The sequence below is a fragment of the Symphalangus syndactylus genome, chromosome 7 (genome assembly GCF_028878055.3).
Source record: "Symphalangus syndactylus isolate Jambi chromosome 7, NHGRI_mSymSyn1-v2.1_pri, whole genome shotgun sequence".
NCBI lineage: Eukaryota > Metazoa > Chordata > Mammalia > Primates > Hylobatidae > Symphalangus > Symphalangus syndactylus.
The window spans coordinates 36564922-36582857 of record NC_072429.2 but is presented as its reverse complement, the minus strand read 5'-3'; the positions used below and the strand labels follow the sequence as shown (position 1 = coordinate 36582857).

Genomic DNA, 17936 nt, shown 5'->3' with positions numbered 1-17936 from the left:
ACCAGGGCAGCTTCTCTCTCTACCTCCTTCTCCTCTAGTTACCTGGGCCACAACTCACCAGTGTCTCTGGTCTCTACCCCCACATCCCCCAAATCGGAGCTAGGGAGTCTGCTTTCCCCAGGGGGCCCAGCACCCCTAGCTCAGCGTCTCCACACAGGGGTCAGAGAGGGCCCCAGCTGCTCTAAAGCTAGCAGCTCCCACATTGCACATCCCTCTGATACCCCTACACATAGAGGGGTGGGGGGCTGGCTCAGGGTTAACCCAAAACAGCAGGCAAGCCAAAATCCAATGCCAGATTCCATTACAGGATTTGGAATGAGTGCCGGTTAACTTTAGAAATTAAGTTGGCTTTAGATCTGTGGTTTTCAAATATTCTTGAGAAAACTTTGTTTTCAAGAGAAATCTTACCCAAAAGTCTAATATATAAAATAGAGGAAAGATAATAGTGCCTAGCATCTCATGAGGGTGTATTGCTTACCAGCACCATGCTAAGCTCTCAACGCGCATTATATTAGTTAATCCTCACCAATAGCCTTAGGAGGTGGAGATCTCTTTTAACCTCATTGCATGAATGAAGAAGCACAGGCTCAGGGAATATAAATACCCAGCCAAGGTCTAGCTGCAGGCAAGCCCAAGGGCTCTCTTCACCGTGGTTATGTTCTGGTTGAAGTGGGTATGAGAAGCCCAGAACCATTTAACCTGGCATCCCCCTTCCTCACCACAACCCACGGCACCCCATCCACTGCCAGAGGTGCCTCCCCAGTCAGTACCTTTGGGATCTAAAGAGTTCAATTTGAAAACCACTGTCTTGGACTAATAACCAAATAATTATGAATCTCTAGCACCCAAGATGAGAAGGGAGAATGATTAGATAGGATTTTATTGCCTTTTTTGTTTGTTTTTAAAGCTGCAATCTTGGAAATGATCATCAAATCCACACCCCACTCATTGTAGTTAGGGGAAAATTCAAGCTGAGAGGAGAAGGCTAAGGGCAGAGGGGAGACCCAATCCTGGCCTTGGACATCTAGCCCAGACTCCCTCCCATGCAACCTTGACAGACCAAAACCAGCGGCCAGAGACCATAAATGCCTCCTTAAACAAAGCCATCAAGCCACCAGCACACCTGGCTGTATTCATACAGCATCTCACACCTTCCAATGTCCTGGGCACACCCCAGCCCTGGGGCCCTAGCCAGGCAGGGCTCTGAGCCCAGAAAAAGGCAGGGTCTCAAGAGAGGATAAGATCGAGTGGCAGAGGAGGAGGGAACTGCAGAGAGCAGGGGACCAGGCCCCAGAGAGCAGAGGGAGAAGAGAGAAGAGATGGGAAGGAAGACCGCAGGATGTGGAGGGACCGCAGAGTAACTCGGGCTCTAGGGGTGGGACAGGGCAGGCCCTTGGAGCCGGGAGGGGATTTGGGCACTGAACCAGCACCAGCAAGCCTTGGTGGGAGGGGGCATCTTGGAACCCAAAGCCTAGAGGAATGGCTGTCCATCCTCCATGAGCTTTCTGGGTGGAACTAAGGTGTACAGTGGGGCAGGGGCCCGATCCAGCCCACGCAGGCAGGACAGAGGTCACCCCTCATGACCATTTCTGTCCTCTCCTTGCACCCTCTCTTGCACACCAGCTCTCCAGCCCTGGAGAACCACAGAAATCTCCTTCTGACCTGCCCCTTTCCTTGCGCCTGCCCCAGCCCCAGCACACCTGTCACTTCCACCCTCCTCCAGTCCCCCCTCTCCCATCTGCCCCCAACAGTCATGGCGTGACGGTGGGCACCAAAGCCTAGGTCATGGGGTCTGGAGACAGCCTGGCCACAAATGTGGCCCACGTCTGCCCAGGACACCATCAGCAAGACCCAGGTCTTGCTCCAGGCCTGAAAGCCGGTCTCTGTTGGCAGAAACGCTGCCAGAGCCAAGCCCTGCCAGGCTCCTGGAGGGGCTTACCTTCACACCATCGCTCTTCTTGTTTCCCCCACTCTTCCCTCCTGTGGAGGAGAAAAAATAGAGAGTTAACAACACCAGGCAGGGCACCAGGGCCCACAGGGCGAGGAAGAGCAGCATCCACACGCAGCCGGAGGGCAGACCGCAGGAAGCAGAGCCGGCCCAGCGATCCTGGGAGAGGCCTCCTCCTCCTCCTCCTCCTCCTCCCTCCTTGGAGGCCCAGGGACTGCCAGTCGCCCACTTGGGGGGGGCCTGGGTTCCCCGCCTTCTCAGCAATCTCAAGAGTAACCCTCTGGCTTCATGGGTTGAGGGAGGTGTCCAACATGTCCCAGGACTGTGGGCTGCTGTTTCAGCCCGGGGATTCCCTCTGAATCCCCGTCACCACCGTGCTGGCGGTGGCCAACCCGAGGCCTGGCTGCCTGGCCCCAGGCTGGACACGCCCTCCCCACCCTGGCCCTCTCTAATTTTAGCCCCATGCTGCTGCGGAGGTCATGTGTCAGCCCTGCCTACTCACTCCGGACAGCTGCAGGCTGCGTCTTGCCGGTGACAAGAAGCAGATGCCCCCACTGGGGCCCACCCTGCCAAAGCACCCATCCCCTACCTCTCTCCTCAGGCCATATAGGCCTCCCCCACCTCAGACTCCAGAGCCCCATGTTGGCACTGGCTACGGCCCGGATGGCAGGGACAAGCAGAGCAACAGCTCTTTGGGGGCCTCCCCGGCCGTCATTTCCCCTTACCTCCCTCCTCACCTCCTGGCCAGAGCCCTGGAAGTAGGCATCAGCCAGGAAATGGCCTGAATGTCCAGCCCTGCCCACAGGCATCCGGCTGCTTCAGACTTAAGCAAATACCTTAAACAAAACAAGGTATCTGTGAAGTACTTAGCATAGCACTTGACCCATATGCCACACATGCTCAGGAAATGGTAGCCATGATAAGACTTCTCCTGGTGGCCTTGAGAGGGGGAGTTGGGAGGAGGGTCATATGAGCCACTGATGCCCCAAGGGCTCTGAGGCATGGGGCTCATGGCAGGTCACCTTCCCAGTCATCCCCACATTTCCACCTATGACCCCTTCCAGGCTCTCATTCCAAGTTCCCTACTTGCAAACCAAGGCAGGGGCCACCTCTGGATCCCGAAGCCGACAGGAATGGCTGTCCATTCACCACAGGCTTTGGGGGTTTGGACTGGATGTGCAGTGGGGCAGGGGGAGTGCTTTCTCCTTGAGCCTCAAGGTGGATGCCCCTGTCAGCTCCAGCCTACTGTCACAGGATCGTGGGTCCAGTGAGGCCACAGCGTCTAATTTTCAAGAGACGACAGCAATCTGGGGTTTTCTATGAAATTTCCTAATTTTTAAGTGTTAGAAACTCATTCGAAAAAATTTTTAAAACACCCCTACCTCCACAAAGCACATCAAGAGATTCAATCCAGCTCAGAGGCCGCCATTTTGTGAGCTCAGGACTAGAGTTCTCTAGGGTGCTTCAGTTGTTAAAAAAAGACTCTGACTGCCTGGGTAGCTCATCTTTCAGTTTACGGAATGGCAGGATCCTTGTCCAGGGAGAGGGTGGGAAGGCAGTTTAACGAGGTGGGAAAAGCCCAGTCAGAAGTTCTAGTATCTGCCCACCTCTGGGTCTCACTCCTCCCAGCGGGTTACATGGGCAGGTGGACCCACTCAATGCAGCCAGCTGCCCCTTCTCAGAGCTGCCCTCTTGCTGTGGTGCTGGCCACAAATCTGCAGCAGCTTTCTCGGCTGGCCCCAGCCCCATGAGAGGGCCCCTCGGGTGAGCTTTGCTCTATCTGCTATCTATATCTCCTCTGCTGCCTGCCAGCGGCCTGCGCTCCCCAGAAGGAAGACTCTGGCGGGCACTGGCCCCAGCCCTCTCTGATGTGCCAAGAGGAGCTTCTTGCTAAACCCTGACAATAATCCCTTCTCTTTCTCTCTGCAAAGCCACACGCCTCAGGTGATTGGGCACTCTCTGCCTTAACCAGCCCAGTTTGGCCAAGGGCCTGGGACGCTCCTGCCCTGGACTCCCTGGTGACCCAGCCCAGTTAAGGGCATTTGCTCTGGGGTTGGTCAAACCTGTGCTGAATGCAGGCTCTGCCTCTCTAGCCATTCGACCTGGGACAAGTCAGAGCTCACCTTCCTGAGCTTCTGCTTCCTCATCCCAGAAATAGGGATGGCAGCATCCCCATCATCCCCTCTGCTGCCTTGTCATGAAGGCCACCTGAGTGGAAGCATGGGACTGCTTAGCACAGGGCTCCAATCATGGTGGGCAATATTGTTACTCCCTGGACCTGGCTCCACCCCACCTAGAACTCAATCCCCTGCAATCAGAAGCCTTCCCCTCTAGGCGGCCCAGCCTGAGAACCCCAGCACTGCTGTAGGAGTGGGGAGCCAGACTAAATCTGTAACCAGTCCTGGTGGGCCCTGGGCTTGCTGACTTTTGACGTCTCTTCACTTCTGGGTACAGGCCGTGGCAGGTGAGCTAAGCCCTTAGTCACAGAGTCCTCTACAACTCCTTCTCCCCAGGCCCAGTGGCCTGGGGGCACCCAAATATCTGACAGGACGGTGCCCCCAACGAACTGGTGCAGGGCTTACTGGGGACCCTGAGGTCCTGCCACCTACCGGAGAAGTTCCTGGTGGCCAGCATCGTGGTGAGAATGGCTCCCTGCAAGAGATAAGAAGAGGGCAGTGGGAGAGGAGGCCGGAGTGAGGGGACACAGCGGGGACAGAGAGACAGGAGGGCCATGGGGAAGTAGAGGCAGGTGCTGCATTCAGAGAGGAAGCCAAAGCCTCTGCCCTGCCCCTCCATTTGTCCCAACCCCAACCCCAGCCCAGAGCCCATCCCTCGCCCCCTGGAGAAGTCAGGGTGAGCTAGGCTTTAGCCAGTACAGCTCCTGGGACAAGGCCATCCTAGGGGCAGATATTAATGGGCCCCTTGGCCTGGCCCAGGCTGATGAACTTGAGGGACACCTACCAGCAGAGGCTCCTGAAGATGATGGACTTTTCTTGCTTGGGCAACAACAGCAGACCTTGTGTCCCCCGACCCCTCTACCTCTTAGCCCTCTGCCCCGTGCTGAGAGCATCTTGCTCCAGGACTAGCTCATCCCTCCATGGCCCCTGGGCTCAGAGAATCCCAGGAGGATTTTCTCTTTTATTTCCAAGTTTTTGATTTTTTATATATATATATATATATATATACACACACACACACACACACACACACACACACACACACACATATATATATATATACACTTATATATATAAGTTCTAGGGTACATGTGCACAACGTGCAGGTTTGTTACATATGTATACATGTGCCATGTTGGTGTGCTGCACCCATTAACTCATCATTTACATTAGGTGTATCTCCTAATGCTGTCCCTCCCCCTCCCCCCACCCCACAACAGGCCCCGGTGTGTGATGTTCCCCTTCCTGTGTCCAGGTGTTCTCATTGTTCAATTCCCACCTATGAGTGAGAACATGCGGTGTTTGTTTTTTTTGTCCTTGTGATAGCTTGCTGAGAATGATGGCTTCCAGCTTCATCCATGTCCCTACAAAGGACATGAACTCATCATTTTTTATGGCTGCATAGTATTCCACGGTGTATATGTGCCACGTTTTCTTAATCCAGTCTATCATTGTTGGACATTTGGGTTGGTTCCAAGTCTTTGCTATGGTGAGTAGTGCCGCAATAAACATACGTGTGCATATGTCTTTATAGCAGCATGATATTCCTTTGAATCCCAGGAGGATTCTCAATGTAGAGAAAGCCTCTTCCATCAACAAGCAGGCTGGGGGCTAATGGCCCCTTTGGTTCCAGACCCATCTGACTCAGACCTGACTTGACACTGTCTGAATCCCACTGCTTATGATGTTAAGAATCCCCGATTCTGATATTTTGAGACTTCCTCTGTGACACAGCTTCCACTGCAGGATGGGGATTGGACTCAGTTCTCCTGGCATCATGGTGGCCACCACCCCTTGGTCTGTGTCCCCATCCTGAGCCTCCACTCCAGGCCTGGGAGCAGCAGATAAGGAGGATCCACAGAGCTGGGGCCTCCGCCTCTTCCCTCATCATCCCCAGCGTGCTGACAACTCCTCTGTTCCACTGGCCAGGGGCCCCTCAGTGCCTGGCAAATGCCAGGCCAGGAGCTGTCACCACCCTGAGAGCACACAGAACCTGCAAGAGTGTGAAGCTGTGGGCCCACCTGGGTCCCACTGAGCTTCCTCGGGGCCACGATCACTGTCTGAGTGCCTCAGCCATTCCTCCACAGTACTTGGCAGCTGGGGCCCCTCCCTGACCAGGGTCTCATGTTCAGTCACGTCTCACCCCCAAAAGCGCTCCCCAGCCACTCTGAACCACTTGTGGTGCCCCTAAGGGGTCAGGCGCACTTCCAAACTTCTGCACAGGCTGTTTCCTCTGTCTGGAACACGTTCCCATTCTGTTTGTTTGTTTGTTTGTTTGTTTGTTTTTTGAGAGAGTCTCTCTGTGTTACTCAGGCTGGAGTGCAATGGCATGATCTCGCTCACTGAAACCTCCGCCTCCCAGGTTCAAGCAATTCTCCTGCCTCAGCCTCCTGAGTAGCTGGGATTACAGGCATGTGCCACCATGCCTGGCTAATTTTTGTATTTTTAGTAGAGACAGGGTTTCACCCCATTGGCCAGGCTGGTCTCGAACTCCTGACCTCAGGTGATCTGCCCACCTCAGCCTCCCAAAGTGTTGGGATTACAGGCATGAGTCACTGTGCCCGGCCACACTTTCCCATTCTGACTCTAACTTGGCTAATACCTGCTTATCCTCCAAGGTCTCAGCTTAAATGCCCCTGGCTCCAGACCCAGAATACCATTGTCTTGCTGCATTCTCCCACCATCTTGAGGCTTCCCCAGGCATGGCACTCACCACTGCCCCGTAACGCCCCAGGAACTTGTCTGTCCTCTCCACTAGAGCAAGGGCTCGGTCATTCACCGCTCACTCCCCAAGCCCAGACTGCAGTCCAGTATGCAGTAGGTGTTCAATAAATGCTTATTGAATCAATGAAGGAAAGAACTAGTGAGCGAGTCTCCTGGCCTCTGTGGAGACCCAGGCAGAGCTAGTCCCATGGCCAGGACTGTGGAGGGTGAGGACCTGTTACCTTCAGTTTCCTCCTGGCGTTGAACTTCTTCAGGCAGTCCACGGTCTCCTGTCTGTGCATGCAGGACGCCACGGTGGAGCGGTGCTGGAGGAAGTAGGGGAGAGGGCTGTGAGTGGAAGGCAGGCTGGAAGACAGGCCCACCCAAGGGTACCCTTCAGCAGGGCATCTTAATGGAGGTGTGGTTGACATCTTGGGGAGAACGATTCATTGCTCTAGGGGATGTTTCAGGGTGTTTAGCATCCTGGCACCAGGCATTCAATGCCAGTAGCACCGTCAGTTGTATGCCAACCCGGAACACTCACTCCTCGTTTCCACATTACCCCTGAGAACCACAGCAGGGGCAGCCTCTTGGATTAATCCCTCTTGGCCCCATGGGCCAGGGGAAGGGCCAGAACTCTGTGGGGGCCTGGATCATGAGGTCTGGAGGGGCTCCTGGGAGAGGTCCTGCTGAGGGAGGCTCACCGAGATCCAGGGGTGCTTAAGGGCTTCGGCAGCTGTGATGCGTTTGGATGGGTTAATGGTCAGCATCTTATTGATCAGATCCTTGGCTTCTGGGGTGACGGTGTCCCATTCTGGCGATGGGAACTGGAAGGGGCAGAGAGGCCAGGTTTGCCCAGCCTGCCCCAGGCCACCCCTGCGATCCCCCAGCCCCTGACTGGCAGGGGAGCAGGCAGGGGTCCTACTGCCCATCCACTCGGACATCCACACAAGGAGGAGTTGGGGCTCCTCACTGCAGGGGAGGGGCAGGGCCCTCTGGCCCCATACAAATCAGAACACAGCAGAGGGAAAGGAGGCCTCCCTCCAACCATCATTCTGAGACTGTGCCTTATTTGGAGAGCAGCTGGCCAGTGGCTTTAGCCCAGACTTCAGAATCAAAAGGCCTGGGTTCAAGTCCTGGCTCTGCCTCCTGGGCTGTGTAACCTGGGTAAGTCACATGACCCCTTAAGCTATCTCTAGAGATGTTGTGAGAATTAAATACAATATAAAACATACAGCACAGAGCTTAATAGCTATCTGCATAAAAGCAATGTAGCTTGGTAGTTAGAAGCATGGATGGTAGAGCCAGACTGCCTGGTTCAAATACCAACTCTACCATTTCTTAGCTGGGTGATTTGGGCAGTTACTTGACCTCTCTGTATCTCAGCTTCTCTATATGTAAAATGGGAATAATAACAGCACCTATGTCATAGATTGGTGTGATTAAATGTAATAATATGTGTAAAACATTCAAAAGAGTGCTATAGAATTGTTAGCTATTATTATTATTATTATTATTATTTGTATATATGAGAGGGAAAGAGAGAAACCTTGGCTTGGGAGGCGCCTCTCCCCTACTCCTCACTCCAGGTGCTGCTTCTTGCCTTCTGGGGCCTCACAGGATAAATCTCCAATCATTAGGCACAGCATGGTAACCACCTGGCCCTGGTCAGGCTTCATGCTCCCCTGGGGTTCACCCCTGTGCCAGAACTAGAGAGTGGCTTGGCGCTGGCTTTCATTGGAAGGGCACCAGAGGAAGATGGGGGCCAAAGAGAGGAGCAACACTCACATCATAGGCACCAGCTTTGATCTGCTGGTACAGGCGGTGCTGGTCCTCATCCCAGAACGGGGGGTACCCAACCAGCAGGATGTACAGGATGACCCCTGGAGAGAGGACCAGAGAACCTTCAACCCCCTGTGGGGAGGATACATGGCGGGAGGGGAGTGATGGGAAAGGAGAAAAGGGAGCCCAGAGGCCGGGGTGCAGCCAGGGGCACAAAAGGGCCTTAGGATGAACTCACCACAAGCCCACAGGTCCACAGGCTTCCCGTATGGGTCCTTCCGCAGCACTTCTGGGGAGAGGTATCCAGGAGTCCCTGCAAACCCTGCTCCCAGACACACAGACAGGCAGACACATACACAGAGGTTGTCTCGTAAGTAACCTGGAGCAAGATCCTGCTGGAAGAGGGGATGAGGATTGCTCTGGAGCTGAGGAAAACAGCCCCTGCCCCTCAGGTGCACTTGGGCTTGTATTATGCAACCCCAGCTGGCTCAAGACATAAGCCTGATGAGCCAGCAAAGCCTCTAGATCAGATCGACAACTACCTAGCACACCTGTCACCACTTCCCACTTCAGAGCCAGTAGTAATCAGTCACAGAGCTCCTTCCTACTGGGTCCTGACTCAGGATCATAAGCTTCTCAGCACCACTCTTCCAGGAGCCACTAGTGATCCATTGTTGGTGGCTTCAAGATGAAATGCACCTGCCATGTCAGCTCCAGGCTGAGAGCTAAGCCCACTCTGCACCCCCTTGTTGGAGTTGGTCATGGGATGTCGGGAGGCCTGTCCTAACTGACTTTGTCCCTTGGGTAAATCTCTTTATCATCTAGTCCTTGTTTCCTCATCTGTCAAATGAAGGATTAGGGATTCCTATCTTAAGTGCCTCCCAGGGTTGTTGAGAGGGTCAATTCAAATAATGGACACCCGAGGTATTCTAACAAGTAATTTTAAGAATAGTTACAAGTTACTGAGTGTATATGCTAAGCACTGGGCTGAGCACTTCATATGCCTGGTCACATTTAATCCTGGCACCACTCCTGAGGAACACACAATTATTATTCCCATTTTACAGATGAGGAACGAAGGCACAGAGAGGTGAAGTGACTTAGCCAAAGTCACATACCTCATAAGTAGCAGAGTCGGGATTTGAACCCAGAACTCTGGTTCTTAACCATGGTTCAATATTGCCCACTAAAAAGTACTCCCAGGTAGCTGAAAGAGACTCAGTTACACCAAAATCACAAAGCAGGCTGGATCATCTGAGTTAAGTCCTCCTCTACCCCTTTCAAACTTTCTTGACTTTTTGCAAGTTTTCTGCCAGTTTTTTCCTCATCTATAAAATCAGGATAATAATCTCAAGCACCTGAACTATTAGGGCAGCTCTGTGGAAACTTCCCTAAGGCCTTCAACCACAGGGAGCCCTTTGGGGAGGAGAGATGGCGGAGGGGAGTGACAGGAAAGGAGAGAGGGGGGCCCCAGGGAGCCCTGTGGAAGCCCGTAGAGTCCCATGCCTGAACCCTGGGGACACAGATAGATGCTGCCCACTGGCTCAGAGGCTGGGTGGGACAGGGCCTCTGCTCTACCAGCCCCAGCTGGCCCAACAGCATCTCCAGCCATACCCACACAGGCAGGGTGTTCCCAGAGGCTTATGCGTCAACACAAATGGGTGCTGACCCCCAACACTTCTGCCAGCCCACCCCACTTACCAAACCACGCCTGCTGCTCCCCCTCCACCTCTATGGCCAGGCCAAAGTCTGCCAGCTTCACTGCGGCACCCTTGAGCTTGGAGGCCAGCAACAGATTCTCAGGCTTGTCAGGACCAGAGAAGAGGGAGGAAGGGGAGGAAAGCGCCAAGAGACAGTCAGCAGATTCAGAGCCTCACCTCTGGGGGCCTGGGCTCACAGGAAGAACAGCCCGGCCCTCCGGGGCCCCTGCTTTCATCTCCAGCCCCTCCTCAGGCTCCTGAGTCTCAGTCCCCAGAGAGGGGACTATCCAATGGCAAGACCTCCATCTGCTACAACAGAAAGGCCCTTTGTCCAACAGCCACTCCTCCCTCCCCACTTCAAGGTCTGGGGCTGGGCTGAGGTGAGAGCGGGGTAGTACATTCACCACCACAATAAAGCAGCAGCAGTAGCAGCAGCAGCAGCATTGATTGTGCCCCTACTATATGCCAGCTGCTGGGTTAAGTGTTCTGCGTGCATCATCTCATGTATCAACGACCCTTTCGGGTAGGTATTATTACCTACATCTTCCACAGTGGCCTTCTTACACCCCTTGAAACAGTCCATCTTGTTTCCACCTCAGGGCCTTTGCACTTCCTGTTTTCCTCCTCTAATTTTTTCTCCCCCAAGCTTCACAAGGCTGGCCCCTTTACTTTGTCCAGCTCTCAGTCTCATGTCACCCTATGGAGGAGGCCATCCAAGGTTACTCTATCTAGAGGGGAAGCCCTCAGGCATCCTGTGTCTTTGCTCCTGTTGTTACGTTCATAGATCTCATCACAATTTGCAGTGTTTTCTCCCATCTGTCTATGTGCTTATTTATCATCTGTCAGCCCTGGGGAATGTGAGTTCCTTATCTGTCCTGTTCACCACTGTATCACCAGCACCTAGGTTGGGGGGCCACATAGCAGGCACTTAATAACTATTTGTCATGTATATAAAGATGAGAAAACTGAAGCTCAGAGAGGTTAAGTGACTTGGCCAAGATCACGCAGCTGGTAAGGGATAGAGCCAGAATCGAGGCAAAGTCTAACTATAACTTAACTGCTCTAGGCTGAAAGATGATGAGGCTTATACATGGGGCCAGCAGCTGACTTGGGAAGGTCCCACACCTGGCCTCTGGGCACCAAGGCTGCTGCTTTGCACTGGCTCAGCCTCCAGAATTCCTCCACTTCCTGCTGGTCCCTTCACCCTGAGACTCAGGATGGAGGGGCGCTAAGACTGTGGGCTCGCTTAGATAGTCCCAGTTTCTGATCCCAGTGCTGCCCACCTCTATGCCATGACATGTGGGCAAATTATTTCACTTCTCTGAGCTTTAGTTTCCTCTGAGAAAAATGCTTACCTTATGGGGCGGTGCATGGATTAACTGAGATAATCTGTGTAAGCACTTCACTGTGGCCTACAGTAAGTGCTTGGTAAATGTTAGTACTTCTATTTTCTGCTTGGGGAGGGGCTCAGAGTCTCTGAAGACTGTTGGTTTTGAGTCCTCCTCTGATCCCCTTCCCAGTGGGACTTCCGAAGGGTCCCACCTGTGACCTTTCACTGTCTAAAGCTAGGCTGGACCCAAACAAATATAGCTCCCTCCACCTGGCTCAAAGGCCTCCTTTGTCCTCTGGGGACAATGTTCCTAACATGTCCTGGGTCTCGGTAGCCGTCCTGCCCTGATTTGATGAATGTGCCACTAATTATTGTATCCAGAGTGGCCTAAATTTGGGCTGCCTCTCCTCCTTCCTCCTCCAGTGCAGGGGCTGCAGCTATAATGGGAACAGGCCCTCTGGGAGAGCTGGCCTGCAGTCTGGCTGGAGACCCTCTTGGAGTGCACACTCATCTCATCTAGACTGAGCCACAGGGAGCTTGCCTAGGGCTCAGGAGAGAAGCCATGGCCTGCCCAGGACAGTCAGGGAGGGGCAGGGGCTCTCTTCAGAGCATTGTGCCCCAAAGAGGGACCCAGACCAGTGGAAGCATGCCCAGGGAGGGTGCCAAGGATGAGGCTGGCCTGGAAATCACATTCCGGGAGGACTGTGGCAGGGGTGGGTACACCCTGCAGGGGACTTAGCAGCTACAACAAAGCTGCTGGAGTCCCTCTGGGGCTCTTCCAAGCTGGAGGTTTGGTCTCTGTGTGGTTCCAAATGGCAGAACTGAGGTTCAGGGCAAAGCCCCTCCAGCAGGGAAGAGCGTTCCCCAGTGGTGCAAGGGGCTACCCCATGGGAAGTGAGTTTGCCATCACTGAAGAATAAAAAGCAGAGGTTTGATGGACATCTGGCAGGGTCACCCTAGAAGGGGCTGCTGAGGAAGCAGGAGCTGGATAGAGTGACCTTTTGGCACCAGACTCCCAAGGTCACAGGATCTGGGGTTAGAAGGCCAGAGTTCCCCCACCCTATCTAAGGACAATTGAACTGCATGTTCTTGGGCAAATTGCTTGAACTCTTAAGCCCTAGTTCCCTGCTCTGCAAAATGGAGACAATATGAACTACCAGCCACTGATACTATGAGGATCAGCAGCGGAGATCCATGAAGTCCCTGCTGAAGGAGCAAGGCCGTGCAGCTGGTACCAGTCCTAGACTCTGCAATCTCCTTCAGGTAAAAGGAAGGAGAACTGCACGGGCCTAGAGTCTGGTTTTTCTTCTCCCCTGGCCTGCCAGAGATGCAGGAACAAGACTAAGAATGCATCTGTGTACCAGGCCCTGTGCTATCTCATTTCATATCCTCACCAACCCTTTGCAGAGGTTGCTATGGCAACCCCTATTGTAAAGAATCTGAGGCTCAGGAAGGTCATGCTACTAAAGGCTGCATGGCTAGAAAGTGGCCTGGTTGAGATTCGGACCCAGCCTGCCTTCTTCCCCACCCACCATAGCCAGTCATGACAGTATAACTGCAGCTCACCTGTCCTGGCACAAAGCACGTGGACTGGGAGTTGGAAGAGCAGGGGCCCAAACACAGATGCTCTACCTTCCTGAGCTCAGTTTCCTCATCTGAAGAGTGGGGAAAATAATCTCACCCACCCCACCTTCCAGCCTAACACAGAGAAATTAAAGGGATTCTGATAATGTCCGGCTCTGCAGGAGTAGGGACGTGCAGAGGAGAGAGGGGCTTCCGGGGTGAGCCACACCCACGGTGGGTTGCTCACCTTCAGGTCCCGGTGCACCACCCCCATCTGGTGGCAGTGCAGCACAGCCTCCAGGATCTGCTGGATACAGTGACTAGGGAGAGAGAGAGGAAGGGGTCATGGTGGTGTGAGCACAGGCCTCCCTGAGAAGCTGACAGCAGGCAAGAGTGCCCTGTCCCCGGGTGCCATTAACAGGCAGCACCTGACACTCACCTGGCATCCGCCTCACTGTAATACTCCCGGGCCACGATATCTTCAAACAGTTCCCCACCAGTGACCCTGGGGAGACAGGCATGGAATGACCCTCCGATAGAGGCGACAGGTGCTGCCTCATCTGGAGGAGTCTCCAGGAAGCTAAGGATGGGGCCCAGGGACCTCAGGACCTCAGCCACAAAAGGAGGGGCCCCAGGGTCACGGGGGTGTCCCCTGCTGCAATGCCCTTCCTGTCTTCCAGAGCACCCCTCCATTGACTCCAGTCCCCTCTCCTCCTTCATCCCCGGCCCTTCTTCCCCACCTAACCCAGGCTGGAGTCGGGAGGTTAGGGACACTCAGAGCACATCACTAGGCTCATCAGGAAGCCTATGGCCTCCCGCATGATCAGTATCTCAAGGGCTATTTTTTACCGATGAGACTGGCCCCATCACTGATTTTCATTGGCATACCAGGAACTACTGTGGCCTATCATTTCATTATTGCTTCTCTTTGAATCAACACTCTTCAAAAAAAAATTAAACATATTCCAGAAGGAAACTTTATATTGCCACTGAAAATGGAAAACCAGCATCACTGGCCACAAATAGAAGAGAAGCAAAAATAAATATAGGATGAAAGCTAAAAGTGTTTGTTGGTGTTTTAGGAAAGTCAGCTTGCACTGCTTGGGTGGCAGGCCCACCACATTTGGGGAAACTCTGGACCACAAGAGGGAATTCAGCCCAAGAGGTCCAGTGAGGCCATCACTGATTAGGCTGCCCCAACACCCTTGGTGCATCCCAGGGCGGGGCCAAACTCACAGGTCGAAGATCAGGTAGTGGTGTCCCTCCTCTGAGATGCTGTCATGTAGTCGGACTGTGGGCGGGGCAAGGCAGTTGGTTACAGCGGGACACACTGCTGCACAGGCCCGCCCTCCCTTTCTCCCCTCCCGTGTATATCCAACACCCCACGCTCCCAGACAGTCACTGAGTACACACCAGGTGCCAGGTGCTTTGACAAGCGCCGGTGAAAAAGGGCTCACTGCATTGAGTCCGAATAGGCCTCAGGCATTACTGAAAGAGGGCTGGGCTTCAACATGAAAGACGCCTGTTTAGGTCAGAGTTTAGCGTCCTCCCCTCTCCGAAACCCTGTTTGGTTGCTGGACAGGCCCAAGTCATGGAAAAGCCTGTGGCTCCAATCTCTGCCACTTACTAGCCGCGTGACTTCTGGCAAGTTGCTAGGCCTTTCTGAGCCTCTCTTTCCTTGCCCGGACAATGAAAATGAAACTCCTGGACTTGCAGGCTTGTTATGAGAGTTCCAGGAGGCATGCAGTTGGTGCTCACTCAGTGCTGCCTGAGCTAATATCCTGCTCTGCTCCCAAGTCTGAGGAGATAAAGGAGCATGGAGGCCAGAGGCAGGAGTGATAGGGTCCCTGCGTTCTGGCATGCTGAGGAGCTGCCATCTCTTCACACTCCATTTACCCAGAACAGAGGCAAAGCTCCCAGGAGCCCAGGGCTCCCAGCATGCACCCCTGAGCTATTAGAAGGAAGGGCCTGAGTCCTGGGGCTGACTCTGGGGCCGAATCCTGTCAGTCAAGAGCAAGTTCTCACAGGACAGGGCTCACATCCTTCCCTGCACCACAGCCTAAAAATGTCCATGCAGGGGCGTGCTGGCTCAGTGAATGACGATTCATCCGCACAATGGAAAATGGCACAGCTGCTAAAATAATGCGGCAGTTATGTATCTACTGGTTCAGAGTCATCTCCAAATTATGTTGCTTGGTGAAAAAGCCAAGTGCAAAACAGTATGCGTAGTACTTTTTTAAAGGATGTATTTAAGTTTATATATGGCATAAGTCTCTCTGGAAGAATACAGAGAAGCAGGCACTGGGGGTGCCTCTGGGGAGGGGAATTGGGGGAGTTGGGTCATGAGAGGAGACTCACTTTTCACAATGAATCCTAGTGCCATCTGAATATTTGCCATGTGCATATATTTCTGACTCAATATTGCATCCCCTGAATTGTTTATGGCTCTCATATTTGCACATAAAGTTTGGAGAGAGGCAGGCATCAGATACCCCAGAGCTGGTGCCAGTAGGGAGAGGTGGATGGGCACCAGGGATGGAGAGGGAAGGGGCACAGATTAAAATGAAAATTTAGGCTGGGAGTGGTGGCTCACGCCTGTAATCCCAGCACTTTGGGAGGCCGAAGCAGGTGGATCGCCTGAGGTCAGGAGTTTGAGACCAGCCTGGCCAAAATGGCGAAACCCCATCTCTACTAAAAATACAAAAATTAGCTGGGCGTGGTGGCACATGCTTATAATCCCAGCTACTCCAGAGGCTGAGGCAGGATAATTGCTTGAGCCCAGGAGGTGGAGGTTGCAGTGAGCCAAGATCGTGCCACTGCACTCCAGCCTGAGCGACAAAGCAAGACTCCTTCTCAAAAAAATAAAAACTAAAATAAAATAAGATAAAATAAAATGAAATAAAAATTTAGGCTAGGTACAGTGGCTCACCCTGTAATCCCAGCACTATGGGAGGCTGAGGCGGGTGGATCACTTGAGCTTAGCAGTTCAAGACCAACCTGGGCAACATGACGAAACCCCGTCTCTACAAACAATACAAAAATTAGTTGACCGTGGTGGCACAGGCACTTGTCGTCCCAGCTACTTGGGAAGCTAAGGTGGGAGGGTTGTTTGAGCCCAGGAGGCGGAGGTTGCAGTGAGCCAAGATTGCCCCACTGCATTCCAGCCTGGATAATAGAGTGAGAATGTCTCAAAATAATCATAATAATAATAAAATGAAATTTTAAAACACTCTTTAATGATGACATATATTTATAAATAATGACTAAAAGATGTTTTAAATATATTCTAAAGCAAAATCTTAAAGACACAAGTAATTCTGCTTTAATTCCTCTCAACATTTTATTATAAAAAATTCAGGCAGGGCACGGTGGCTCATGCCTGTAATCCCAGCACTTTGGGAGGCCGAGGTGGGCAGATCACCTGAGGTCAGGAGTTTGAGACCAGCCTGGCCAACATGGCAAAACACTGTCTCTATTAAAAATACAAAAATTAGCTGGGTGTGGTGGCAGACGCCTGGAGTCCCAGCTACTCGGGAGGCTGAGGCAGGAGAATTGCTTAAACCCGGGAGACGGAGGTTGCAGTAAGCCGAGATCACACCACTGCACTCCAGCCTGGGCGACAGAGCAAGGCACCATCTCAAAAAATAATAAAATAAAAAATAAAAAAAATTCAAACATACGGTTAACACCCAGATGTCCACTACCTAGGTTCTATCATTAATGTTTTCCTATACTTGCATTATTATGTTTCTATCCATTCCTCTGTCCATTGGTTTATTTAATTTTTAGTACATTTCAAAGTAAATGCAGGCTTAATTTTTAAAGTGTAAATGTGTATTGGCCAGGCGCAGTGGCTCACGACTGTAATCCCAGCACTTTGGGAGGCCGAGGCGGGTGGAACACGAGATCAGGAGATCGAGACCATCCTGGCTAACACAGTGAAACTCCATCTCTACTAAAAATACAAAACAAAATTAGCCAGGTGTGGTGGTGGGCACCTGTAGTCCCAGCTACTCGGGAGGCTGAGGCAGGAGAATGGCGTGAACCCGGGAGGCAGAGCTTGCAGTGAGTCGAGATCGCACCACTGCACTCCAGCCTGGGTGACACGGTGGGACTCTGTCTCCAAAAAAAAAAAAAAAAAGTGTCAATGTGTATTTAACTGTACTTTTGGTGTGTAGAATCTGGCAGTTCTATACCTGGGCCCTGCCCAGAAGCCCTTTGGTAAGTTGGTGCATCCAAACCCCACGTGCTGGAGTGCGCGATGCTAACAGCACCTGAATCCCCGACTCAGGCTCTGTTTCCAGGGAACCTGAACTGAGATGATATATGTAAGTACACAGTCCTTGAGAAGGCACATATATCATATATCATATGGTAGCATATACCACTAAATGTTTATTCTAGATGTGAGGTTATAGGAGATACTTTAAAAAGTATTTGTCTTCTCATTTGTCTGCAATAAACTTGTATTGTTAGTGTATCAAGGTAAAGTTTTGCAAAAGACTCTTCCCTCTCCCTGCCTTCCTCCACGTGATCTCTGGGGAGTGAACCCTCTCCTATTCTTTCTGGTGGGCCGTGGTCTCTAACTTCCTTTTCCTGAGTGTAAGGAGCTCTGGGAAGCCAAGCTGCAGCTAGAATCATCTCAGAAAGGGCTTTTAGAAGCACAGCAACAGGCTTTGGAAGGAGCCCCAAGAAGACCAGGGTCTCAGATCTACCCTCTGACTCGGGGCCTC

General features: G+C 52.6%; 1 protein-coding gene across 5 annotated transcripts in view; it reads right to left on the bottom strand.

Moving 5' to 3' along the window:
• The window catches only part of CAMK2A (calcium/calmodulin dependent protein kinase II alpha), a 70221-nt gene that overhangs the window by 23600 nt on the left and 28685 nt on the right, over positions 1 to 17936 (bottom strand). For 4 of the 5 annotated variants that reach the window (XM_063642685.1, XM_055285647.2, XM_063642686.1 and 1 more), the window contains exons 4-13: positions 14440 to 14494; positions 13643 to 13708; positions 13451 to 13523; positions 10312 to 10414; positions 8849 to 8932; positions 8617 to 8711; positions 7533 to 7655; positions 7071 to 7154; positions 4558 to 4600; positions 1940 to 1980 (exon numbers count right to left, since the gene is read on the bottom strand). In XM_063642685.1, coding sequence (XP_063498755.1) covers positions 1940 to 1980; positions 4558 to 4600; positions 7071 to 7154; positions 7533 to 7655; positions 8617 to 8711; positions 8849 to 8932; positions 10312 to 10414; positions 13451 to 13523; positions 13643 to 13708; positions 14440 to 14494 — 767 coding nt within the window. The remainder of the gene's footprint in view (positions 1 to 1939; positions 1981 to 4557; positions 4601 to 7070; positions 7155 to 7532; positions 7656 to 8616; positions 8712 to 8848; positions 8933 to 10311; positions 10415 to 13450; positions 13524 to 13642; positions 13709 to 14439; positions 14495 to 17936) is intronic. The other variant, XM_055285648.2, reaches the window with a different exon arrangement.